This window comes from Dendrobium catenatum, unplaced genomic scaffold (genome assembly GCF_001605985.2).
Source record: "Dendrobium catenatum unplaced genomic scaffold, ASM160598v2 fragScaff_scaffold_665, whole genome shotgun sequence".
Taxonomy (NCBI): domain Eukaryota; kingdom Viridiplantae; phylum Streptophyta; class Magnoliopsida; order Asparagales; family Orchidaceae; genus Dendrobium; species Dendrobium catenatum.
In genome coordinates this window covers 2,462,549-2,490,288 of record NW_021319127.1, presented here as the reverse complement: position 1 = coordinate 2,490,288, position 27,740 = coordinate 2,462,549, and the positions used below count along the sequence as shown (strand labels likewise).

At 35.2% G+C, this 27,740-nt stretch overlaps 1 protein-coding gene across 1 annotated transcript in view; it reads left to right on the top strand.

The window, feature by feature from the left end:
* Nucleotides 1–27,740, top strand: part of LOC110092167 (protein ILITYHIA) — a 144,098-nt gene that overhangs the window by 15,473 nt on the left and 100,885 nt on the right. The window contains exon 13 of the mRNA XM_028695700.1: nucleotides 17,474–17,551. Within this exon, the coding sequence (XP_028551533.1) occupies nucleotides 17,474–17,551 (78 nt within the window). The remainder of the gene's footprint in view (nucleotides 1–17,473; nucleotides 17,552–27,740) is intronic.

The window sequence follows — 27,740 nt, the reverse complement described above, 5'->3', positions numbered from 1 at the left end:
CTCAAGTATTACCTTAGGGTTACTTGCGAACTCAAGTATTTCCTATCAGTTTTTTCTAAGTTTCTTTCTTTCATATTCTATAATTTTTATCATGAAGAAATTGTAGTGCTTGGTTTTGGTCATTAGGATGTTCTTTTTTTTTTCTGGTGCTTCATTTAACAGTTTAATTAGTGTAATACTGGAAGATTAAATTATCTCAGAATTCCTAATTGGATAATTAGTTGTTATTTATCCTCGTAGCTCCTTCAGAGATCGATGTGTTCTTGTTTTCAGTGTAGACTTGATTTAATCTTAATAACAAGGATATTTAGTCATGTATGCCAACTGCATGTGGAGTTGGTTTGGAGTGTGAAATAGTTACCTTCAAAATTTATTGAAGACATTTTCTTATGGGCTATGGAAGGACTAAACTTTTTTGAGATTTGGAAGAATGCTTGGTTTGGAGTGCTGGCACAATGCAGCTTACAAAACGAACCATTCTAACATAATTATTTTAATTTTGTGTTTAGAATTGAGAATAAGATTTTAGATCTTAAGATTTTGTTTGTGCATGAGGATGCTAATGTTATGTGGGAAAAAGTGGCTACTGATATTAAGAATATTGCAAAAGATGTCCTTGGAGTATCAAAGGGAAAAGCTCCTAATAATAAGAATAGTTGGCGGTGGAATCCAAATGTGCAAGAAAAAAATTAAAAATAAGAAGTTTTGTTATAAAAATTGGTTTAATTTTAAAAATTATGATAATTGAGAAATATATAAAGTGGCTCGTAAGGATGCTAAGAAAGCAATATTCGATGCAAAGACATTAGCTTTTAATGATTTATATAATAGATTAGATACTAAGGAGGGAGAAAGATATATGTATAAGTTAGTCAAACAAAGAGATAGTAGTAGTAAGGATTTAGTTCAAGTGAAGTGTAATAATGATGAAGATCAAAAAATACTTTTCTTAGAAAATGATATTCAACAAAGGTGGATGAGATATTTTGCTAAACTTTTTAATGAAGATTGTGAAAATAAGATTGACTATAGTGACCTTAGCACCCTAAATGAAAATAAAGATTTATGTTTTTATCGGCGTATTAGTAAAACTGAAGTTAGAGAGACTTTAAATAAAATGAAGGGTGGAAAAGCTGTTGGACCTGATGATATTCCAATAGAGGTGTGGAAATGCTTAGGAGATGAAGGAATTTCATGGCTTACTAAACTTTTTAATACTATTTTGAAGACTAAAAAAAAGCCAGATGAGTGGAGAATGAGTGTGTTAATTCATATTTTTAAGAATAAAGGTGATGCACAGGATTGCACGAATTATAGAGGTATTAAGTTAATGTGTCATACTTTAAAACTATGGGAGCGAGTTTTGGAGCATAGGTTGCGGCGTGATACTAATGTTTCTCAAAATCAATTTGGATTCATGCCGGGTAGGTCGACTATGGAAGCCATACATTTATTAAGAGGTTTGATGGAGAAATATAGAGAAAATAAGGAGGATCTACATATGATATTTATTGATTTAGAAAAAGCATATGATAAAGTTCCAAGAGAAGTGCTATGGAGAGTTCTTGAAAAGAAAGGAGTCAATAATGCTTATATTCAAATCATTAAAGATATGTATGCAGGAGCTATTACTTGTGTTCAAACACAAGGTGGATTGACCAAGTATTTCCCTATTTCGGTTGGGTTACATCAAGGATCAGCCTTAAGCCCATATCTATTTGCTTTAGTCATGGATGTTCTCACTAGACATTTGCAAGATGATGTACCTTGGTGTATGCTTTTTGCTGATGATATTCTTCTTGTTGATAAGACTAGAGAGGGAGTTGAAGGTAAACTTGAATTATGGAGGTCAACCTTAGAGTTTAAAGGTTTTCGCTTGAGTAGATCTAAAACGGAATATATAGAGTGTAATTTTAGTAGTAATAGACCTAGTTAGGGGATTATGACTTTGGGTGATCAAGTCATTCATAAGAGTACACATTTTAGATATCTTAGATCTATTGTTCAGAGTGATGGTGAAATAGATGGGGATATTATCAGCAGAATTCAAGTTGGATGGTTGAAGTGGAGGAATGCATCAGGCTTGTTATGTGATAGAAATGTACCCCTCAAACTTAATGGAAAATTCTATAAGATGGTAGTGAGGCCTGCAATGCTTTATGGTGCCGAATGTTGGCCATTAAAAGAGAAGCATAATACTAAGTTAAGTTTGGCAGAGATGAGAATGCTCAGGTGGATGAGTGGCTTTACCCTTAGAGATAGGATACGAAATGATTATATACGTGAAAAGGTTGGAGTTGCTCCAGTAGAAGATAATATTAGAGAGAGTCGCCTTAGATGATTTGGTCACATAAAACGGCGGCCTTCCGATGACCCGATTAGGAGAGTAGAGGTATTAGATTTGACTTATGTTAAGAAAGGTAGGGGTAGACCTAAAAAGACTTGGTTAGAAAATATTAGAAATGACCTTTCTTTATTAGATTTAAACGAGAATTTGACTTTTAATAGGACAATGGAGAAAAAGGATTCATGTAGCCGACCCCACGTAGTGCGATAAAGGCTTGTTGTTGTTGTTATTGTTTAGAATTGAGCAGTAAGAGTTATATTGTTCCATCAATTTTTATAATTAGGTTACTCTTATTTAAACTCTTAAATGTCAGCTTATAACACAAGTTTGATCAGATAAATTTTGAAAAATAGCCAATAATAAAATAATTGATTATTCAATTTATGCAACCCTTGTAGACATTTATAAACGTTGGATCCAGGTGGCTCACCACTGCTAGTTGGCTTTTTCGTTATTTCAACTTGTAAAGTCCATGAGCTGAGCAAGGAGGTAACACCTAAAGAGGCCACTTATACCAAATGCACGCTTTGTAGAACTTGGGTAGATTTAGCTACCCTAGATGTGGTCATAAAGTTATTTTAAAATGTCATGGTTGTAAAATCTTCATGTAACCACAATTAGCTGCACACTCATAAAATCCCATTCCTCCTTTATTCTTCTTATTTGAAATTCAAAATTTTTTATATCTCCCCCACGTTCTACATGATATTTGGTATCAGAGCTAGGTTACCCGGGGTGCAGACTCGATGTAGTCGAGCTCTTTTCCACCCCGGGAGAATGATGCGGACATCCAACCGTCCATGCCTATCCGAGGAGTTGAAGATCGACGGCCGTGATCATCCCATGTTATCTTAAAATTTATTTATAATTTTTATTTAATTATGCATTTTACATTTTTACCACCCTTACTTAAGGTTCTAGTCTTATGTAAGCCCTAGGGGCATGTTCGTCTTATTTAGTCTTTTTTTTTATATAAGATTTTTGAGGCCTATATATAGAGGTCCTTGCTATTGTATTAGGATGATGGTGTTTTAATAAAAAATTTGCTCCGCACTTTTGTTCTTTGGGAGGACGTTAGTGAGAATCCCTATGGAGGGAATCGTAGTTTCCACCAACCGCAGGATGGGTCCGTGCTAGTGGCTTGAAGTCCCTTGGTGAAGGTCAACACATCACCTGTCAGTCTTCGGAAGAGTCCAAGGGTCATGATTTTATATTTTTTCTTTGTTTTTGTCTCACCTTATTTTTCTTTTAACTGCCGGCTAAATCTCCCCCTAGCCGCCGGCCACCCCACCAATTCTCTAAGGCTCCAATTCCCAATCATTCTTTTATTACTTTCCTTATTTAATTCAAAGTAATTTGGAAATTTCAAATTAATTTGAGATTTGAATTTTCCTCATTAATTTGAATTAATTACATAATTCCCTCCCTTCTCTTAATTTTGAATTTTAAAATTTGAAAGGTCTTTCATCCCTTTCCTAATTTAAGTTTCTAATTAAAAAATCATTCAATTACTCCATTATTATCTTCCTAATTTAGCCCCTATTTTATTAGGAAAGATTTCATAATTCAAATTCAAATTAATTTGAATTTTAAAATCTTTCCTAAATATCATACACCTATTTTAGGAACCCCCAATTAGTGCAAATATGAATTGAATGATTTGATTTGGATTTAATTCCCCATATTCAATATATGTGGACACATACATCGAATCTGGACATCTTTCCTCCCTCCTTGGCCGGCCCTCTCTCTCTCCTCTATCATAATTATTTCCTCCCTAATTAAGGGCCCAATTAAGGAGATAATTAATTCCTATCTTCCCTCCCTTCTTTTCGTATATGAATTTCAAATTCAAATACATTAATTAAGGGAAATCTAATAATTTTTATTACCCCCACCCATATCTGTTCTACATCATATGGCCTTGTATAAATTGAGCATATCTTGATTATTTGGAATCATGAGATATGCATCCTGTAGGCTCAATTTCCTTTGCAAATATTCTTCTACTTCTTATTTCTTCATCTGTTTTGGATAGGAATAAAAAATCTTTGTAAATAAATTGATTGTGGAGGGTTGCAGTCGATTGAAGGAATGTTTGGTGCATTCCACTTATGATGGACTAGAGGATAAGACCAAATGAAATGAAATTTTTCGGTGATGTATGTATTTATGGTCAGAGGGTGAAGAACGCATATTTTGGCATTCATATGATGAAGTTATGAAAATTCCTTTTTATAGGGATGGAGTCGTTTTAGTGATGTGGGTTAGAGATTTCTGCAGCAGAGATTTATGGAACATGGTGACTATTTAGCTCATGTGAACATTCTTAAGGCCATATATTGTGAAATTGGACGTCGTGAAGATGGTTCTTTTGGAATGATTGTAGAAAGCTCAACGACTGATATAGATCACTGTATTCTCTAACGTAAATGACATCATGCAACAAATGCATTCCTCGAATCATATGAGAATCTAAATGTTGTTGCAGGTGAAAAGAGGACAAAGTTTACGAATGCATCAAGCTGACAATACATCCAACAAGAGTTTTAGTATAAATTCAGTTGTTGTTTAGCTCAATCCCAACTCCAAGTTCGGATGCACATGGTGATCATGAATGCTTAAAGGGCTTATTTTTTGTTGAAGTTTGTTAAGTGTTTTAGTTTTCTGAATTCCGCTTTTGTGTTAATGTTTATTAAGTATTTTGGATGTGTAGGTTTGTGTCTGTTTGAATGTAGTTTTTAATATGAAGTTTTTATTGTCATTAATCCTATAATTTGTGATATGAAATAGTGGTATATGTAATGATATGAATAAGACACTAATGATGCTCAAGGCAAAAAAGTGAAAATAATACAAAAATGATTTTAATTAATGCCATGGACAGAACTTCATAAATTTTTACGTGAGTACAACACATACGTAGCTCACAGCCAAACACAGTTAAAAAACGTAAGTCCACTCCAATATAATGTCAACATGATGGTGTTGGTGATAGGTCTAACAAACATAATTAACTATGCAGTCCACCTTGCCTGCAAAATGAAGGTAGGTCTTGTTAGTTACGTAATATAAGGCAAATAATATGAATAATAAAAGACTTGTCGTGAACTGCTAGCTTTGTTTGGACATGTCACTTTATTATGACCAGTAGCACATACTTTGTAAGCTCGATCAATATTCCTTATGGTTTCATGCATTGTATTCTTGAACCTACTTTACCTTGGTCTCCCAATCCGCCGCCTGAGTGCAGGTGGTAATAATGGTATGATCCCTTCTACCTCATTGAATGGTGGTCAATACAACTTCTCCGATATTACGTGAAAAAGAGTAGCATAGCTTTATTGTTAGAATTGTATATTGTAGTAGAGTGAAACAAACATATTGTAATCCCATCTCTTTGCTCCAACAACAATGGCATGGAGACATGGAAAAATTATACAATTGTGGTTTATTACAACTACACAAACACATCTGATTGTGATTAATTTTGACCTTGAATGCCCTACAAGACATATCAAATACCTGATACTCCTGGTTATTTATGTAAATGGACGTTGGACAACAACGAGCTTTCCGCTCATAGCGCTCCAAAGAGCTCCTTACATTGGGGGTGCACGTAATTAAAGCAATCCAAGTGGTTACTTCAGCCAAACGCTCACTAATTAAAGCAACGAGGTTGTACTATATAACTGTGATTAGTCCCTGGATGGGTAGGATGTGTGCACGTTTAAGAATCTCATTGAAGTACTCTGAAGCATTTGTGGTCATGATACTGTAACGACACCTACCATCGTATAAAAGACTCTACTTACTAACATATCGCACGACAAATGAAGATTCTGAAGTAGCAACCCAAGTGGTTACTTCAACCAAATGCTTACTAATTAAAGCAACGAGGTTGTACTATATAGCTGTGATTAGTCCCTGGATGGGTAGGATGTGTGCAAATGAAGATTCTGAAGTAGCAACCCAAGTGGTTACTTCAGCCAAACGCTCACTAATTAAAGCAACGAGGTTGTACTATATAACTGTGATTAGTCCCTGGATGGTAGGATGTGTGCACGTTTAAGAACCTCATTGAAGCACTCTGAAGCATTTGTGGTCATGATCCCGTAACGACACCTACCATCGTATAAAATACTCTACTTACTAACATATCGCACGACAAATGAAGATTCTGAAGTAGCAACCCAAGTGGTTACTTCAGCCAAACGCTTATTAATTAAAACAACAAGGTTGTACTATATAGCTGTGATTAGTCTCTGGATGGGTAGGATGTGTGCACGTCTAAGAACCTCATTGAAGCACTCTGAAGCATTTGTGGTCATGATCCTGTAACGACACCTACCATCGTATAAAAGACTCTACTTACTAACATCTCGCACGACCAACCATTGATGTACTTCCTCAATATTTTTGATGTCCAACATCGGTCTGTTTAGAGTTGCAAACTCGTTCATGTTCCCAGCCAAGTACATTTTCTCACAAATAGCTTTTGAATCAGTAACCGCGACACACTGAACAAATTTCTTGAAGTTCTCTCGAAGGTGTCGTAAGTAATGACGGTGCGCTGCATGCAGAAAGACTTACCGACATCTGCGAACAAATCCGGAGTGCTTATCAGATAGAAAGAAGACGTCTTGTCGAGCTCGGACCTATGAAATGAGGTCGTGGACTGATGTAGACAAAGGGGGGGTCAACACTAGTTCAAAATAAATCATATTTTGACTTCCCTTCAGTCTAGTAGTTTTTCATATTTGAGTTAAACTTTTAGTTCATTTATGAGCTGAACTTTAGTTCATTTATTGAACTAAGGGTTAGCTCATTATGAGCTAACAATTTTAGTTCATATTTATCTTTATTTAAATGCACTTTTATTATAGTTTTTAATATCTTAAAAAATGTCTCTTGGATTTCCAAAATATGGCTTTTGGAAATCCAAGATAGTTGTTTAGTCTTCCCATGTGTGGCTCCTTGAATTCCACCAGAAGTTGAATTTAGTGTATGTCTCTTGGGATCTCACGGCTGGCTCTTTGGTCCGCGCGGTTCCCTTCGTCTCCTGTGACCGTCTCCTTGGTTCCTGGTTTGGGTGTAAACCGAGAGCTATGGGGGAAGGTTTCTATGCTTTTTAATGTTTAGTTTTAAGTGTTAAATTAATGCTTGTATCCTTTTGTATTCCCCTTTCATACCTATAAATATGAGGGGTTATGTAATGTTTTGAAATAGTGAATGATATTTAATTTTTGGAAAAAATCTGTTAACCTGCGGGTTGCTCGGAAATCCTGCGGGCTCTTTCCAACCTTCTTTTCTCATCCCCTCCGGAAATCCTGCGGGCTCTTTCCACCCTTTCTTCTCGGGCTTCTAATCTCTTTCGTCTCTCCGCAAGTGCCACTCTACCTGTATCCTTCTTCTCTAAGTGCAGCAACTTTAGGGTGTCTGTCGTGTTGTTTATAAGTCGTCGTTGTAATTGCTTCTTTTTATTTTTATTTGAAATATAAGAGTTTGTTCTTCCCTATTGTTGTTTGTTCGTCTCTTTTCTCGTCTTTCCTCGTTTTCATGTTAGAAGTCCGTCATGTCCTCTTTTGTGGGCGAGGGGTATAGGCTCCCTAGATCTCTTGCCCGCATCATGGACCATCTTCAAGAACCATGACCAAGACTTATTGGTCTAATATTGCAGGACGCTCGCTCAGACTTAAGCGGCCTACACTTATTGGTTCATAGTGTAGTAAACATTCTCTGACACTAAGTCGACGACTTTCATGTGGAACATTGGGTACTACAGTGGGTCTGCAACATACATTAGAAGGTAAAGGTTATGTTTCAATTTAAACACAATGTCTCGTCCAAACTACGATTAACATCGAACTCATATTAGGTGCGTATGAACTTGTCTAATTGGTAAGAGGATCTTAGGTCATCATAACACATCTGATCTGGAGAATTGAGACTTATGTCACATCTACGCATTTCCTCAATTTGAACATAAATAGTCAGAGATGTTCTTAGGTGGAAGAAAATTTCTTTCAAAAGCCAATCAAAGATATGTTCTTTCAACATTGTCGAAGTTACAGTGTACTTTGATTAAATTATTAGCAAGGCAATAATATAACATATTTAATTTTTACAGAAACGTTAACACAAACTATTATAGTTAGTGATAATATCAAAATTGCATTAATTTGAAAAGTTCAACTTGTCATACTTGCGCATCTGTTGTGAAAGTAACATATTTGCTTTCGTGAATATTTAGTATTTGACCATCTTCTACAATTTACTCTACTCTACAATCTACTCGAAAGAGACAATAATATCTTGAATTTCCGTAGGAATTGCAAGAGTGCATAATTGTTCACATGATCTCTGTGCTTTATTAGATTCCTTCTTTAGAGAATGATTTAAGTTCTCTTTTGTAGTTTTAGATTTATACTCTAACCATGATGTTTTTCTCATCATTTCTATTGACGTAACTCACAAATTACATATCCTCTACCCACACAATTTCTCAATAACATGTCTCAAGTACTAAGTTACATTACTGCTTACAAACAAAAGTCTTAATGAAAATTAAATCACATATGCCAGCCATATGGACTAATTTTTTTTTTAAGCAAAAAAAAAAAAAAAAAAAAAAAAAAAAAAAAAAAAAAAAAAAAAACGTTCAGTCAGCTTCTAAATAGATTTATTAATTTATAACTAAATTTAATTTTTACATAGATTTAATTTGAAAAATCCAACTAAAATAATTCTTTCTGTAATCAAGCTTTACAATAATTACTAACTCACTTGCGATATGCTAAAAAAAAACTAGTTAAACTTTTTTATTTGCTCATATCTCAGATATATCATTAACATCATGAATAATACATTAAATACAAAACTCCAACTTGATGAGGACATCTGCCAGAGATTCAGACATGTGTATCGTCGGAGGAACCTTAGATCGATGGCTACGATTCAGAGTCTGTATTTTTATGTATTATGTTGTATTTGAGTTTTCCTATTTTACCCCTATGGGGAATTGAGTCTATGTTGTAGACCACGGACACTTTAGTCTTTTCGGTTTTTCTTTTATTTGGGCCTATTTATAGGAGGCCTCTTGCATTGTATTGGGATGATGAATATTGAAATGAAATTTTAGTTTTCTTTACTTGATCTCTAAGTGAGTTCATGAGAGGAGAGACCCTAGGTGGGTGAAAGCAATACCCGTCAACATCGGTGGATTCCTTGGTTCGCGGTTAGTCGTCTTCTTCTTTTTCCTACACCCCACTTCCTCAACTCCCCTTAGCACCTGCCGACCTCTCCCTTCCCCTTCTCTGTTTTCTTTGTCTTAAAAAAAAAAAAAAAAAAAAAAATCTCGTCCCTAACTCCAACCCCCCCCCCCCCAACCCCTCCCCCCCCCCCCCCCCCCCCCCCTTGGCTCCCAAGCCGCCGGCCTCCAGTCATGACCCAACGGCCGGCCTCAGCTCATTGCCCCCTCCTCCTCACTAACCCAACCCGCCGGCCATCCCTCCATACTCCCTAAATTTGAATTTCAAGTTAAATTACCCATAATTACTTTCCTAAAATATCTCCATGCTATTTAGGAAAGATTTATTATTGGGCTTCAATCTATTTTGAATTTCAAATGCCTTCTTATGAAAATAACCCCGCATTAGGTAGTTACCTTAATTTAAATCAAATCTGAATTTAAAATCTGATTTGATTTACATCACATTAACTCCATTGGGGACTACATACATCACATCTAAACATATTCTCCCCTCCCCCTATGGCCGGCCCCTCCTCCCTTGGATTTTCTCTCTCCAATTAAACCCCCCACCCCAATTAATACTCCTTAAATCTCTCCTAAAACTGCCGTCCCCATCAGCCCTAGTTTTGAGATTAATTTGAATTGAAATTACTCTCATTCCCCTTTAGAAAATCTGAAATAAAATTCAGGATTTTAGAATTTATGCTTCCCTCCACTAAACCCAAAATAACCTCACCACAATCGTAGTTCTAGCCCACCCATCACTCCTTCACCCGTCACCTCTCCCCCTTCCTCTCTCACGGCCGATCCCCTTTTCCCCCAAACCATGACCCCTCCTCTCCTTACTACCTCAACTCTTCTCGTCCCCTCTCAAGGTAAGCATCCATGACCGATCCTGAGATCGACTATGGCTTTGTTTACAACGCCTAAGGAGAGATAGATATCTTATGATCTGCTTTCTACGAACCAAATTGAGAGTACAGTGGAACGCTACGTCAACCGCATCGTCTACTTCCTTGCCGAGACTATCGAGTTTCAACGACCAAGAACACTGTGGTTCCTAGTCGGACGATCCTTGCCTCCTGCACCTCGGGCTACCTTTCTAACGACTACTACATGAGGCTTCTGCCTTCTCTTGGTGGCATCACTAAGCGTGTTGATGTCGCTTCTCTGTCGAACCCTACCAACTTGAGAGAGAGTGACTATTGGAGCTCAAGGTGAACACATCACTTTGTTAACCCGTGGATTGTGTTGAACTAGTCATTTCATTACTTTATATTTGTTGTTATTTTAAAGGATTCCCTAACTTTAGTTTGTGATCCATTGCCTTTGCGTAGCTTCTTCATTAGAACTTCTTTGAACCTATTTGCGTGAAGTATTAAGATTTAATTTATAATGGCTCAACAATTTATTTATTAATACTCGCAAACAATTCCTAGTTTCACTTCACAACTATTCCAAAATAAAATATTATTCAGATACATTCTTGCAAATTTTTGAAAATACTATTACTAAAACTAAATATCATTTACATCATCAATAAATTATTGCATTAAACAAAAATATTTAAGATAAAAAAATACCTCCAAAGTTAGCACCAAATATTCAAGAAAACTTTACTTCACTTTAATCTACACCGCAGTCCTCTAACACCTTGCAACTCTTATATTCAGTAAAATGTATAGGGCTTCAATTTCGGATTGGCATAAACGCGCATCAATTCGTTAAAATGATTGGCTGTTAGCATGAAATTCTGGAGGGATAAGGAAAAAAAATACTGATTGGTGATGATTGAGGGAATCACAGGCGGAACAAGGGAGAGTGATCACGGGCAAAATACAAGGCGGTTGGGTTAATGAGTGGTAATCAGATAACTAAATTCCGGTTTCAATAGAAACCAAAGAATTAAATTCATCTTTCAATATAAATTGGACAATCAAATTCCCGTATCTACTTAAACCGTGACACAATGTTCCGATTTTAGTAGAAATCGAAATTTGTTTCTCCGGTTTCTATTGAAACTGGAACTCTCTTTTCTATATTTGCTCCTTATTATATTAACTATTCAACTGTCATCTTATACTCATTTTAATTTAAAACATGTTCCTTTTTATAATTTGTCCATGTTTGATATCTGGCCTGAGTTAAGAAAGGTAAAGCTAGACCTAAAAGACTTGGTCATAAAGTTTTAGAAATGACTTTTTTAATTATATTTAAATGAGAAATTTACTTTTAATAGAACACAATGGAGAAAATTCATTTAGCCGGACCTGTTAACACATTTTTTATGTCAACTCTTCGTCGATCGAGCTGATTTGAGCTCAATTGGGTTCCATCGAGCTCGATTAACTTGATCGAGCCCCTTCAGAATCAAATCAGACCCAAATTGAGTTCATTTGAACACAAATTGATCCATAAACTCAATTTGAACTCAATTTAAGCCTAATTGATTCAAATTAAGCCCAAATCAGCTTGGAAATCAAGAAATTGAATTAAACAAATATGATTACCTTAAAGTTTTCAATCTGCCGCCTGTTTGAACCCAAGATTTACAGGATTTTCAGCGGTTGGAAGTCTTTCTTCGAAATGTCTTGAGCGAGCGAGAGGTAGATGGCGCTTCATTTTCATGTAGAGAGTGGACCAAGTGACAGGAAGGGTGTTCGAGATATTCATTTTCTTGCGCATGAGAAGGAGAGATTAGTCTGGGCCTTTCCTGTGTGTGGGAGCAAGGAGATGATCACCCTAGGCTTCTCGTGTGCTTCTTTGAGGCTTCTTTTTACTCTCGTACGCATTCCATCACTCTATGCACGATTTGATTCCGCTAGGTTCTCTTGCGCCCGTGTTTTGCTCGCTTGACTCATCTGCCTCATCTGCTACTTGCTCGGTTCTGCTTGCTTGCTTCAACGGAAGGTTCGATTCGACTGAACTGGACCAGTCATTTATTACAAAAACAATATCAAATTCCTTAGCTATTTTTTTTTAATAAAAAAGTGAAATAAGAAAAATAAACTACCATATGAGTTACAAGTAAATTAGTTAAGCCATTTAATAAGACCATGATAACCCTAAGAGAAGGAGGCCACGAGCCCTTGTGTTTATCTTGTTCTATTCATAAATTAATAAATAATAGAAGCAGCATTAACAATAACAACATCAAGTATTTATCCCACTATATGAGGTCGGCTACAATAAATAATATAAACATAATATTAAAATTAATTTCAAGCCCTAATCAATTAGCGGGTGTCATTGGGGCAATGTGCAATGCACTATTGCCATAAATAGCGCTTGCGATTTTAGGTTCCCGCACTATGCCATACAATTGGTATTAGGAGTGCTTCACACCATGCCATTTGGTGTTATTAATGTAACAACCCAAACTCTTAACTATTGATGTATTGTCCTCTTTGGCCTAATTGTGAAATCCCTTAAGTAAAAAGTGGTTAAATTCTTAAAAATTAAGGTGTCTTTTGGTGTAATGGTTGGAAATTTTGAATTTCTTTAAGACACTCCAAAGTTAAGTTTATTGATGCATAAGCAATTTTGGGACGAATGACCTCCTAGGAAGTTACACTAACGAGACAAAATTGTGAGGCCATTGGTGTAATAGCCTAAACTCTTAACTAAAAGATTTTGTTTGGTTTGGCCTAATGGCCTCATGGTTTTATCCCGGTGGTGTAACTTCCGAAAGGGTCACCTATTTTATGATTGCTCCTGCACGAGAACACTTAACTTTAAAGTTTTTTTTTGAAATTTCAACCATTACATCAATAGGTATCTCGATGTTTAATAGTTTAGTTTTTTTTACTTAAAGGGTTTCACAACATTCTTGTCAATGTCCTTATCTTAAAATCATTCACTAGGCAAATAAGATTCTAGAGGTTGCCCCTACAAGTTCAAGTGGTAGCTTCCGACATGTAGCATTTTGTCCTATATAGGATTGAAAGTGTTGCTCCCATGACATAGCATTTTATCATGTATGACACTTAATTCCTATATTTCGGCTAGTGTATTGCTCTCAAACCATTTTGTAACAACAAAAAATTTTAACATCAAGGTATCGTCCGCTTTAGCCTAAGAGCCTCATGGTTTTATCCCGTTGGTGTAACTTCTCTGGAGGTAATCCATCACAGGATTGCCCCTGCACGAGCACGCTTAACTTTAGAGTTTTTTAGTGAAATTTTAACCATTACACAAAAAGACACCTCGATGTTTAAGAGTTTAGCTTCTTTTTACTTTAAGAGTTTCAAACTTCTTGACATAAGCTCCTTAAATTGATTAAGGTAATCAATAAGTGATTCAAGTCCGGGCTTACAATTGAACATAGCCTCAACAAGGTGTCTCTTAGAGTTAAATGAAGAGATGGAAGAAAAAAAATTTGGCAAACACATGTTGGAGTGATCCACTTACACTATTTGTATATATAAATCATTATGATGCGGCATGGTCGACCCCACAAGCCGCCGACCACCCTTAAACCTTTATCCAACTCCCCTCCTCCATAGCTGCATGCCACAACCCTCCAAAATCCCTCCCTAGTTGCCGACCCTTAGCCTTCCTCCTCCAAACCCTAGCCGCTGGTCACCCCTTGCTCTCCTAAATGTGCAAATTTCTTAATTGAGCACATTATTAATTAGGAAGGTGTCTTAATTCAAATGAATTTGAATTTCAAAACATTTCCTAATTGATATAAACATATTTTAGGAAGCCCCCCCCCCCCCCCCCTCTCTCCCACTCTCTTAATTATTTCCTTCCCCAATTGGAACTGCTATTAAGAAGGTAATAGCCTTCCCTCTCCTCTTCTCTCGTATCTTACCCAATTAAAGCCCCATTAAAGGGCTGCCCCTTCCCTCCTCCTTTCCCTCTTTGCATTAGAAATTTGAATTTCAAATTCTCCCATTCAATTCCAACCTAAATCTGAAATTAAATTTCAGATTTTGAAATTACCTTCCCTCCCTAACTAATTCCTAAAATCTGAAATTAAATTTACCCCCTCTCCTAGCCTTAGCTGACCACCCAAATTAATGCAGGACGAAAATGTGGAGAAAAGCCTTTGAAGTTCTCAGCCAGCAGCAGGGAGAAAATTTGTTGATTTTCAGATTTTTCTCACAGAAAAAAAATTGAGAGGAAATTTGAGATTAATTAACTCAAGGGGGAGGCTTTGAAAGTTTCGGCCAACAGCAGGAAGCTGAGGGAGTCCGGCCAACCACAGCAAACAGGATTTGGAAACCAAGGAAATAAGTTAGGAATTAAATCCAAAATCCTAATCTCAGGGATTTGGAAATTAAATTAAGGAAATAACTCCACTTCTAAAGAAGAGTTTGGAGAGAATTAATGGGTAGTGACGTCTGGCTGCAGCTTTGGGAGGAAAGCTCTTATTTCGGTGGGGCCTTGAGATCTCTGAAGGAATTTCCTTTTGCAAGAGTTTCACGTCTTAGTGAAGGAAGAGAAAAGTTGAGAGGAAACTTCCAATCCCAGGTTCAGGAGCCAGTGGATGATGGGAACTAGAATTCCTTCCTTCCGAATTATTCTCCTGATGGGAAATAATTAACGGTGATAGGGTGCAAGAGGAGGGGCGGTGGTAAAGGCAGAAAAAGCTTTGATTTAAATCTCTGATGGAGATATTCTTTTTAAGAACGAATCAAGCCTTTATTCATACAGATTTCGGTCACGGGAGACAGCAGGAAGATTCATACTTATTTCCTAAGGTAGGCCTTGGGGTTTAGGAAATAATTAAAAGAGCATTAAAGGGCTAGGAAAGAGGGGAGGCTGGTGGCAAGCATGGTGACAGTTGGTTTGGTGCCATATGTGCAAGCTTGCCTAAAATAATTTTAGACTTCGGAAATTAATTAACTCTATTTGAATTTGAATTCAAATATTGTTAACTTAAGAAACTTTCCTAAAATAGATTCGCTAATTTAGGAAAGATTTCAAAATTCAAAATGTTTTGAATTTGAAATGAGGGATTTGTGGAGGGAAAATTTTGAGTTAATGAGCTAGGGAAGTTTCCTAATAAGAGGGTATTAATTAAGACCAATTTGAATTCAAATTCAAATTCAAATTGAAATCTAATTAATTAGGAGACCTCAAATTAAGGAGCTAAATTAGGAAAGTATCAAAGCCTCATGAGAGCTTTGAATTTCAAATTCAAAGCTCCAAGAGGGGCCGGCGGGTGGAGCGGTGGGGGAAGGTGGCCGGCGGCCAAGAGAGTGGGATCGGGTGAAGGTGGCCGGCGGTTATGGGGGAATTTTGTGGAGCTTGGTATGGAGGTTTGGCCGAAGGGTTGAGAAGGGAGGAGGAAGAAAATGAAAACAACGACGGGGAGAGGGAAGAAGGAAGAAATCGAAACAAAGATAAAACGAAAGGTAGAAAATCAAAACCGCGAGCCTTGGACTCTTCCGAAGGCTGACGGGTGATGCGTTGCCCTTCTCCCAGGGACTTCAAATCACGAGCCCGGACCCATCCTGCGGCTGGTGAAAACTTCGATTCCTCCCCATAGGAATCTCACTCTCATTCTCTCCCAAGAACAAAGTGTGGAACACAAAATTTTTCATATTAATCAACCATCATATTACAATAGCTAAAGGCCCTATATATAGGCCACAACATGAGAAAATAAAAAATTACAAACTTGCCCCTCGGGCTACAACACTCAAATAAATTAACCTAGGGGTAAAACAGGAAATAACATAAAATATAAACTAAAATGCAGAAAATAATTCATAAATGACAACTTAAATCAGAGCCGTCGATTTATGACGCCTCCTGTGATAGATGCGCCAAATTTTCGTGCCGATGTCCGCATCACAAATCCCTCCCTTCTCCCTTACATGGCTTCTCCCATGCTTGATACGTCATCTAAGGAAGAAGACACACAACCTCCCTCGGCCTACTTGCTCATGAATGGCCAATCCCGAGCATGATCATGGATTTGTGTATGACTCTCAAGGATGAGTAGATGTTCTTCAATCTCTCCTTTGACATCAATTTTGTGCTCGACCACTCCGTCGAAGACTACATCGATCTGATCTTCACTTTGACAGACGCCATTGACGGACATCAACTTCCCGTTCAGTGAAGATTCTGTAACATCCACCATCTCCTCTCTGAATAACTCTTCATTGAGCAATATCTTAAGTGTCTGTTGTCTTGTGGTGGCATTGTTAGTATTGTGTAAAGTATTCCTCCGCTGAAATCCTTGAGAGTATGAGTGAGGGAAACAAAAGGCGATCGTTCTAATTGTTAACTGGCGGGTTCTTGTAATTGGGAAATTAAGCACCTAACATTTTTGTTCTTATTTTACATTTCTCCCTATTCCATATTGTAACCGCATACTATTATCAGATTTCTAACTAAAAAATACTAGAATCTAATCTTGTGAAATATGAAGTTTTAATTAGCAAACTTAATAACTTTCTCTTATTTCCACACAATTCCTGCAACTGTTTTATGTTTCACATCACATTCAATTGGCCACACACAAATAGTTTTATTAATTTTATATAGATTATGCAAATGTTCTTATGCACTTGCTTTGTTTTTTATTTCTTTTATTTTTTTAATGCAGTCACTGTTGCCTTTTATTTCTGAAGTTTTCATGTTCTCGTCACTGTATTTTCTGGCGTCATGCTTCATTCTAAATCAGAAAACATCTATTAACTGGATTTTGTTTTTGATTATTGTTTTCTTGCAAATTTAGGTGTCAATTTATTAGTTTTTAATCATCAGTGCAGTATTTGCACGCGTGCATGAATCGTTCATGGACATTCTCACCAAATGTTTGGCATGTTTGTTGTGAATAATAATTGATACACAAGAAAGTTATTTTTAGAATCTTATTGATCTTATAAACATTTCCCTTGCTAATGTTTCAGAGGCTCCAAAGAAATCTTCGAAGGCACAATTTTGATATCATTGAAATCATGACTGCAAATGTGAGCTTAATATGCAAGGTAATTTCGATAGTTAGTGTTTTGATTCATATTTTTTTTTTCTGCTTAATTTCATGCTAACTACAAAACCAAGTAATGTAAGCTTTCATCCCGCCTAATTATCAAAGAAGTGCGTACTGTGTATAATGGTGCTTTGATCATGATTAAGAGCAAAAGTAATCTCTGTTATAGTATGATGGTGAAACTCATCATCATAATTATCATTATTAGTTTCTTGTAAATCCTAATTATTTTGGATTAGCTTCATGAATCTTATGTGCGGTGCTATCTGAAGTGTTAGAATTACTTCACAGATCATTTTGAACAACCATTCATGTTGCCTTAGGCTCCTTTTCCTATGTAATCCTTCGATATTAAGTTTATATGCTTATCATGCATTTAATCTTTTTAATAGATACCACATCAACTATTAATATAATAATTTCTTAATGTTTTAGGTAGTTTTGCACTTATTAATATTAAAATATTCATTTATGCATGCACAACTTAGTTATAAACAATTGTTTTCTGATGCAGTAGCTAGATATATGCAACATCACTGGCTAAACTTATTAATATTAAAATATGTAATGCTCATATAAATCCCAATTATTTGTGCAATATCTATATCCCAAATTTTTATGTAATTGATCTAAGTTATTGAAATTTATCAAACCTGGGCATGACTATCTTCTTATTATTTTACTTCATAATTGCTAATTGCACATCCATTAAAGTTACGGGTTATATTTTAAGCATTTATTCTACTAATTCTTAGGATTTTTTAATAGAAATATTTTTTATGTTGTTCTAATTTTTCAATTATTTCAGCATATGATTCACCTAATTTATGATGATCAAAGTGACGACTAGATCTTAATGTAGTTGATGTAGAACGGGAGGGGGGTCATGTGAACTTTTAAATTTCAAATTAATTGGAGAAGGGAGGGATGGGGGCCGGCCAAAGAGAGATGGGAGAAGGAGATTATCCTCATTCGATGTATGTGTCCACATACATTGAATAGGGGGAATTAAATTCAAATCTAATCATTTAATTCAGATTTGTACTAATTGAGGGAAATTTCCTAAATTAGGTGTAGGATATTTATGAAAGATTTTAAAATTCAAATTCATTTGAATATGAATTATGAAATCTTTTCAAATAAGATAGGTCTAAATTAGGAGGATGATAATAGGGTAATTGAATGATTCTTTATTTAGAATCTTAAATTATGAAAGGGATTAAAAACCTTTCAAAATTTGAACTTCAAAATTAAGAGATGGGAGTTAATTGGGGAGCAAAAAGGGGAAATATATTAATTGAATGGTGGGAGAAAGAGGGAGGGTTTGGGAAAAAGTTTAACGGGGTTTCCTAAATAAGGCTAATTAAATTAAGAGGAATTGATTTTTCGAATTTCCTATTAATTTAAATTTGAATTTTGAATCGAATGATTTAAAACTTTCCAAATATAGATCATGCCAAATTAGGAAATATTTGAAATTAGAATTTGAATTATTTTCCCTCTCAATCTTCATAACCTAGCTTTGGGAAGTAGCAACTATTTTGGATTCAAGGGGCCAATGACTAGGGTTTTGGGAAACCCAAAGGTGGCAGTTTGTAGTGGAGATGGGGAGGGGACCAGTGGTTGGAAGAAGGGAGGGTGGTGGATGATGGTTGAAAATGAGAGGGGGTGGGTGTCCGGTGGTGGGGAAGAGGATGGGAGGTAGAATGACGACGGCTAGGGGAAAATTTAGCTAGCGGTTAAAGGAGAAGGCGGTGGAGGATTAGAGAAAGAAAATAAACCATGAGCTCGTACACTTCCTGCGGATGGTGGGTGATGCGGTTGCCCTTCGCCAAGGAACTTCAAGCCACAAGTCTGGACCCATCCTACGGCTGGTGGAACATACGATTCCCTCCCATAGGGATCTCACCTAAGTCCTCCTAAGGAATAAAATTGCAGAACAAAATTTTTATTAAAATTCCATCATACCATTATACTAGCAAAGTCCTCTATATATAGGCTTTAGAAATAAGAGAAACTAAAATAAGATGATTATGCCCCTAGGGCTTACATAAGATTAGACCCTTAAGTAAGGGTAAGAACGGAAACTGCATAATTAAAATAAAAATTACAAATAAAAATTTAAGATAATGTATGACGATCACGGCCGTCGATCTTCAGCTCCTCGGACAGGCATGGACGATTGGATGTCCGCATCAGTAGTGTCCTATTCCCTTTGTTGAAATATACTTATCCTCAATGGCTTAAGGAACATTATATCATGTTTATGTATTATGAATATGTACACGCCTTTGACCTTCTGCGCTTTTTTGGAATTAAAACATTTTTTTATTTATGACTAGCATTCAACTCAGCTTTTGTTTGCCTGTACAGATCAGCTCTCCGAAATCATATTTTGCTATTTGCAAAGTCGTTTATTTTGATTTGGTGGATTTAAAAAATTTACAAGAGATTGTAGAACCACAACAAATAATATTCCAAGTAGTTATCTGATGCATGACAGCAGAGTGGTTGTCTTTGTGGTTTGAAACAATGAATTGATAATTGAAGAGAAAAGAAAGTAAATCGAAAGTTGTGAATATTAAATAAAGATGAAAATATGTGAGAATATGAACTATCTTTCTCCCGTTTGCGCCCTTCTTTGGCCAATTTACATAAATCTGTGAAATTTCAGGATTTACAAAATCTGGGATTTTCGGTCCAAATGGGGAGACGGGGGATCTATTCCGCCGTGAGTTTTAGCGGGTGCTTAGGTCCCATTTGGCAGGATTTGGCATAAATCATGCTCAAAATCAGCTTAATCCTATTAAATCCTGCATCCAAACAGCCCCTAAGAATGGTGACCACAAATCTCACGTTTGAATAAGAATATCAGATTTCTGAAATTTAGGACATGTTTGTGGTAGGTTTTTTAATGTTTTGCTTTTTTGATTGCAATCATATTTCTATTTGGTCATTGTTTCCTTGCCTCTTTCTGATTGTTTTGCAAAAAATTATGTGATAAGAAATGGCTTTCTACAATCTTATCATCTAATATGTGTTTGTCGTAATAAAGTTGTTGTTAGACTTTTTTCAAAAAACAACATATTTATAATAAGCACAATAGTTTATCATCTTCTTACTTGTACGTAGTCAATATGCCATTGGGCTCTCATTGGCAGGTTGTGCCCTCAACTTTCCAGTTCACTATTCCAGCTTAGATGGTGAAGCAATCTTTTGGTCTCTCTCAACTTGATGTTCTAGTGACCATTGTCATGGGCACATGTTATAGTATCATTTATTGACACTCTATAAAGCATAGGCACAAATTTGGTGACACAAACAAGGCGATGAGATGTATAACTATAAAAAATAGGATTTGAAATGTTATAGATGTAATATGTATTTTGTAAGTTCTTAATATAAAATGTATAATTAAAATACTGATACTAATATTTTCCGCTGAAGGTAATATTACATAGTGAAGTATAATATCACATGCATATACTTCCCATAAGAAGCTTAACATTAATAAAAGAGAAACAAACATTGATAAATATAAAATGACTGTTTTATCACTTGTGATAATTATCATTTTTTTTAACAACACGATTTTAAAATGGGATAAAGTTAATAATTTAGATTCAGAGAATGAGCTAATTACTGAAGTGTTATTTTTTATCCATCTTTGCATATAAATATCATAAATTACCTTATAAATGTGGACATCATTATATCTCTTCTTTCCTTTAAAATCAATATATCATCCCTTTAACCTTTTTTATTATAGATTCTCGAATTTCATACACAAGTTGGATACAAATTTGTCTGTATCAGCCATTCTTAATACTTAAAATATTGCTTTTTGTAAAAGAAATAATATTATTTATTTTATCCCATCAGAAATAATTAAGTATCTTTTCTTTGCAAATTTGGCTTTATGCTCATCATATTTTCAATGCATGCTCTACCTATATTGCTAATTACCATTGTTTTTTAACCTTGTTTTATATTTTTGAATCAGGCGAGGTTAATGATTGTTGATGCAAAATGAGTCTCTGCTTTTGTAAACCTTTTTAGCTTCACAATTTTTTTTAAAATTGAAAGTTTTATCTAATGATCCATGATGAAATTCTTTTCGAAGTTCGCATCTCTTGTTATATCCGTGATTTGATTGCATTCTTTATTGATGATCTTATTTACTATCTACTTTATTTGGAGTACAAATATTGTTTAATGCTAAATATAATTTGTGACCATCAAAGAAGTAAAAAAAAAGGGTATTGTGTCTCAATTCATGTTCCTGTTGCTCTGCATGTTAGTGCATTGTAAGTGATTTGTTGAATTACTTTATATTAATCAACCCTTATAATCACTTCTTTAAAATGATTTGTCATGTAAAATTTATTTTTATATGTTCTTTCATAGTTGATAACTTTTATAAACACACATGCTAATTCTACTGCCCTAAAATTAATAAAAGGTATTCTTTGTGCTTTAAACTTACAGCAGAAGCAATTGTAACTAACTTATTCTTCCAAAATTTTTTAAATGGCTCAATCCTTTTGGCTCTTTTCTTTTTGAAGCTGTTTTCCTCAAAAAGATTTTAACCGGACGAGACATATTTAATCAGAGCACTATTGGCCATGTAAGAAGAAATTCTAAAATAATATGGACTTCTTGCTAATTGAAATGGAAGTTTGGTTGAATAGAACTTCTGAGCTACTTTTCATACAGTTGATCTTTAGCTTGCAAATTAAATGCTCTTTTAATGGATGCCTTCAATTTAGATTTTTTCGTCTTTTTGGGAACATGACTCGCCACACCATCCTAAATATATTTCCATTTGGCCCCGAGGTAGATTGGTATAATATTTATTCGCTTGATTAGAGTCACTTTGCCTAGAAGAAGGAAGATGAATCCTCTTAAATGAGTCATTCTTCCGAGCTACTTTTCATACAGTTGATATTTACCTTGCAAATTGAATGCTCTTTTTGGTATCATGACTCTCCACACCATCCTAAATATATTTCCATATGGATGTGAGGTAGAATATTTATTCACTTGATTGGAGTCACTTTGCCTAGAAGAAGGAAGATGAACCTTCTTAAATAAGTCATTCTTCTTATTTTGCTCAACATCTGCATCAAATTTTGCAATTCCTAAAATTTTATGCATATATACATAACCTGACATTTGAATTCTATCTCTTGTTTCAATTCTTCATACTTTGTCTAATTTTAAAACGTGCATCAGAAAACTTATTATCATCTCCTATGAGATTATTACAAACTGCAATAGTATTATATTTTAGAGTCATACTCCCAACATATAATAAAATTAACATATGAAAAAAGCTTAAAAATAAAAAAATTGTAAAATATAAATTAATCTCTACTTAGCAGTTTATCAACCATAAATAATTTAAATTATAACAGCAAAAGGAAAAAAATAATTAGTAGCTTGCCTCGCATCAACTATGAATACTTTTAACAACTTATATGTTCTGTTTAAACTTTTACAAGAATGCGCAATTGAAGTGAGGGCAAGATACAAAGACTAAACATGGTGATGCCAATGGAAGGTTGGATAATTTCTTTGGCTTACCAAATGCATGCATCTATTATTTGTTGTTCGCAATGACAATCTAATTATGAAAGAATAATGTAGACTCCCAACGCCAATTAAGGGCTGATTTATCAACTACTAACACAACTAAATTATATCACACGAAGATCTTAGCAATTATAAATTTCAATAAATGAAGTTAGAACCTTAATTAACATTTCACAATTGCCAAGTAATAGTAGCTATATAGATATGATGTGAAAACTTTATCTCTTAGTTGTTAGGTGAGGTTGTTGTTGAAGCGATAAATAAAAGATGCCAAAATAATTATAATATTAGGGTTTAGTTATTTCATAATATTGACCTAAAACTTAAATATTCTTATCCAACTTGAACTTATAAATTTATTTATGAATAACATTCAAATTTTGGAAGAAAAACAAGCCAAAGTTACCTATGCATTTATCCTTTCCCATTATAAGGCACCACAGATAAGTTTATGAGATGGTAAATTGGTAATTAGGATGTAATTTAATTTTTGTAACTCGAAGAATGTAGTTGACTGACGGAGAAGATGTTAAGGCACATTGACAAAACAAGCCTGATCACAAAAAGAAGATGCATAATCACAAAAAGAAGGCACTCGATGATGCAGAGAAGAGATATGCATTCATAAAGCATATAAATGATTAAAGATAAATGAGGTTGAAGGATGCACTTGTGAACTTTGAAGCTTTTTCGAAGCCCATCAAAGTAGAGATATGGGTGACGATCAAAGAGAAAGGGGGATTGGAGGCTTCACCTACAAGCTCCGATTCTCTATCTAAGGCTCTTTAAAGGCATGCCACCGACTAAACTAAGATTGCTCATGGAAGAAATACACGGAGAGAGAAATGCTTGGGCACATCCATGACATAATGACTTATATGACAAATGCTAGGGACGAACGATGATTTTTATATCATTCTCACTTGCGTGTGCATGTTGGCCTGTTTAAACCTAATTTATATTGAAATGCCTTTCACACACTTCGGTCAGACACGTGTTAATGTGTGCCAGAGACATGTTTGTGTTTGACACAGACACAAAAGGCATTTTTAAGCGTATGTGCTTCATAACCAGCACCACTACTATCCAATCCTCTTCCAACCCATTTCCATTACCCCATGATGCGATCCTCATAACTTGCAACCTTCAAATGTTGCTTGACTTGATCCAGCTAGGAAGCTCATGTTAAAGAAGCGAGAATAAACGATTAGACAGTTATTATAGTTCTTTAAATAACAATAAATACTCAATAGACTAATATCCAAAATATAACTGAAGAGCCACTAAAATATTTTTCAATTTGAACTTATAATAAACTAGTTCTTACATATTTTCATTTGACCCTCTTCTTCTAGACACGAACTTTTCTTTTTCTGCTATTTAACCTGCATGAGATTTACCTTACACTTCAATTTAAATATTTGAGTTTTCATTATAAACTTAGTGGACAATTACAATTTATATTATAACAATTAAACATGCATATAGGTTGTAATGTAATCATGTTCATTTATCAAAATTTTCATTTAACATACATATGGATATTTAATAGAAATGTAAATCAAAATTTCTATATTTTTAATTACTTTATTCTTTTAACATTTCAATCTGTACAAGAGCACCGTCTAATTTTGTACCAATGAAGGTACAATCATTTTCATTTTTTTCCATTTAATGTGCACGGGTATGTTTTGTCCCCAACCAGTATCATAAGGGATGAACTCCTATATTTACATACATGCGTTTATCTTTTCCTTTCAATATTTTTCATTTATATATTATAAATCATTTTATTCATTTCATTTTTCTGAACAGATGCATATTCTTTTGTATAAACAATTTTTATATTTATATATACCTTATTGTAACATTGATTGCTTAATAATCTTCTACATAACAAATAATGAATACTTTAGGATTTAACTAGTACAAATGCATGATACAATATCAATTAATTTTATTGAAACAAAATATAAAAATGCAACTGATATAAATAAATGTAATCACCCACTTTACTTATTTTTGGTTCCTGAAATCCTTTCAAATTTTCTTCAATTTTTAATTAACCTTCCTTGAATGAAATATGATCATCAATTATACAATTATGTTAATTTGCGTAGATAAGCACAAATAAATTAGAAATTCATTGCCTTTAAATTCAATTTAAATTTTCATTAACATTTTAACCCTTACCTAATATTTCCCTCAGAACACTTGCTCTTACTGATGTAGGCAAGGGGAGGGGTCAAAACAAGTTGAGTTTTACTTTTGGTTTCTTCCCTTGTGTCTTTTCATCTTCCCCCTCTCCTTGCTCTTCATTAACTTGTCTTTTCATCTCCACTTTAAACTTTGGGGTGTTTTCTAGTTCTATGGGAGCCTTGGCTGATTTCGGTTTTGAGCTTTAGTTGTTGAAATTTTAGTGGTGCAAGCTCATTATTATCATGTGGAGGTGTAGCTCATTATGAGCTGATGTTTAGCTCTAAATTCATTATGAGGTGCAAGCTTTTAGGTGAGTGGAACTTGTCTCTTCCTCTTCTTCTTTGCCTCTTGAGCTGCTGCATTACTTTTCCTTCAATTATGCTGGAACCGTGGCCTTCATTGCTGTGACGTTTGGGATTTTATGAGCTGAAACCAGTGGCATTAAAGCCTTGTTGCTGTGTGCTGAAATCAGTAGCCTTAATTCCCTATCCTATGTATGAGAGAGAGATGAACGCAACCGTTTGCCAGATCAGTCCTGCAGAGAACGAGACTAGATTTTGAAAAATATGAGCAAAGATTTTCAAGATTGGAATGGTCCAGTACTTCGGCCATCCATCGGAGAAAGCAAAGCCAACTCATTGGGAGATGAGTTTCTTCAGTTGGGGAGTTTGATGTAGGACAAGGAGAGGGTTCAACAAGTTGCAGTTTTACCTTTTGGTGAGATATTTAATATCCTCTACTAATATCAGCTCATTAATCATTTAGTGCACACGTGTTTTTTAAGCTCATTAAATTGAAGTTATTAGATTAATCCCCTCCTCCTTGTGGCTCTTAGATTTCTCCCTGTGTCTTTTCTCATCCCCTCATTCTTTCTCTTCAATTAACTGAACCTTTCATCTCCCTATTGGTCACTGGCTTCATTTGGTTCCCTATGGATTTAACCCTATTGGATTTAGCTTTGGTTTCACTGCTGTTCCCTTTGTTTACATACTAATTTATACTGTGGTCCCTTTTTTACCGAGAATTGAAACTTACCTTCTTGGAACTTGTGAAACTGTTGGATTCCTGTGCTTGGCCTGTTGGAACGTGGCCTTCTCCTTGAGATTTTGTTATGCAATTGGGAATTTCTCTAAACTGCTGGGTTCAGTGATTTTCCTGGTTCCGGTGGCCTTTTTTTCTTCTCTCCTTTGCTTGTGCCGATTGGGTTTCTGTGCAGAATTATTAAGCCTATATTCCCATTTATGGGTGGAATGAAGAGTCTTTTTTAGGCTGTTTATTTCCCCTTATTGCCTATATATAGTAGAGTGTGTTGGGTTATAAAAAGAAGCGTGATAATGTTGATTATTTGGACAAAACCTAGTTGGTCTTTTGCTTTGGAATCACTGCGGGCTCTTTCCAATCTTCTTTCTCAATTCCCAGTCCGGAAATCCTGCAGGCTTTTCCACCTTCGTCCCTCGCTCCATAATCTCTTTCTTCATCCGCAAGTGCCACTCCATCTAGTATCCTTCTTCTCTATGTGAAAGCAAACTTATAAGGGTGCTTGTTATGAGATCATCATTGTAAGATCGATCTATGTTTGTAAGTGTATAAGTAAATCCTTTACATAAATATTAAAGTTGTATTTTGTTTTAGAGCAAACGTGTCAGTCGCCATAATTCTTATGTTAAATTTAGCCCACTCTTTTAAAGTTATAGGAAGAGTTTGTTAATTTGTGATAAAAATTTGAGGATTCCTCCCAAATATTATTGATTGGCATCAATTCATGGGTATCAGAGCAAGTTTAGAAAGTCCTAGGTTTGAGTTCTGTAGTTGTCAAAGTTTGTAGTTTGTCAAGTCTTTATTTTGTTTTCAAGTCAAAGTCCAAGTTGTGAGTCTGTTGTCAGATTTAAGTCTTTTTTAGGTGGAGTCCTTGAGTTTTTTGTGTTGTCAAAAAAATGAAAAAAGACAAAAAAACAAGATAAGAACCAAAGCCAGTTGAAATTGAAGATTTCAATAGGAATAGATGGTTCCCCCCCTCAAAGTCAAACTAAATGCGCTTTGGAGTATGAGCTGTACAAGCTTCAATCTTGATGCACGTTTCGCACAGCGAAAGAACTTCAAGAAAAGCAGCGCTTTACAAGATAATTTTTTGAAAGAAGCGAGTGAATCATGCGGCTCATGAATTTGATCAAAAGAATTGGTGCGCCATCTTCACCTCCTCAAAAAGAAATCAAGAACTGACTCATCGGGAGCTGAGTCTTCAAGAAGGGGAGTTTGATGTAGGCAAGGGAGGGGTCAATATGAGTTTTACTTTTGGTTTCTTCCTTGTGTCTTTTCTCTTCCCTCTCTGCTCTTCATTTAACTTGTCTATTATCATCTCCAACCTATAACCTTGGGGTGTTTCTCTAAGTTCT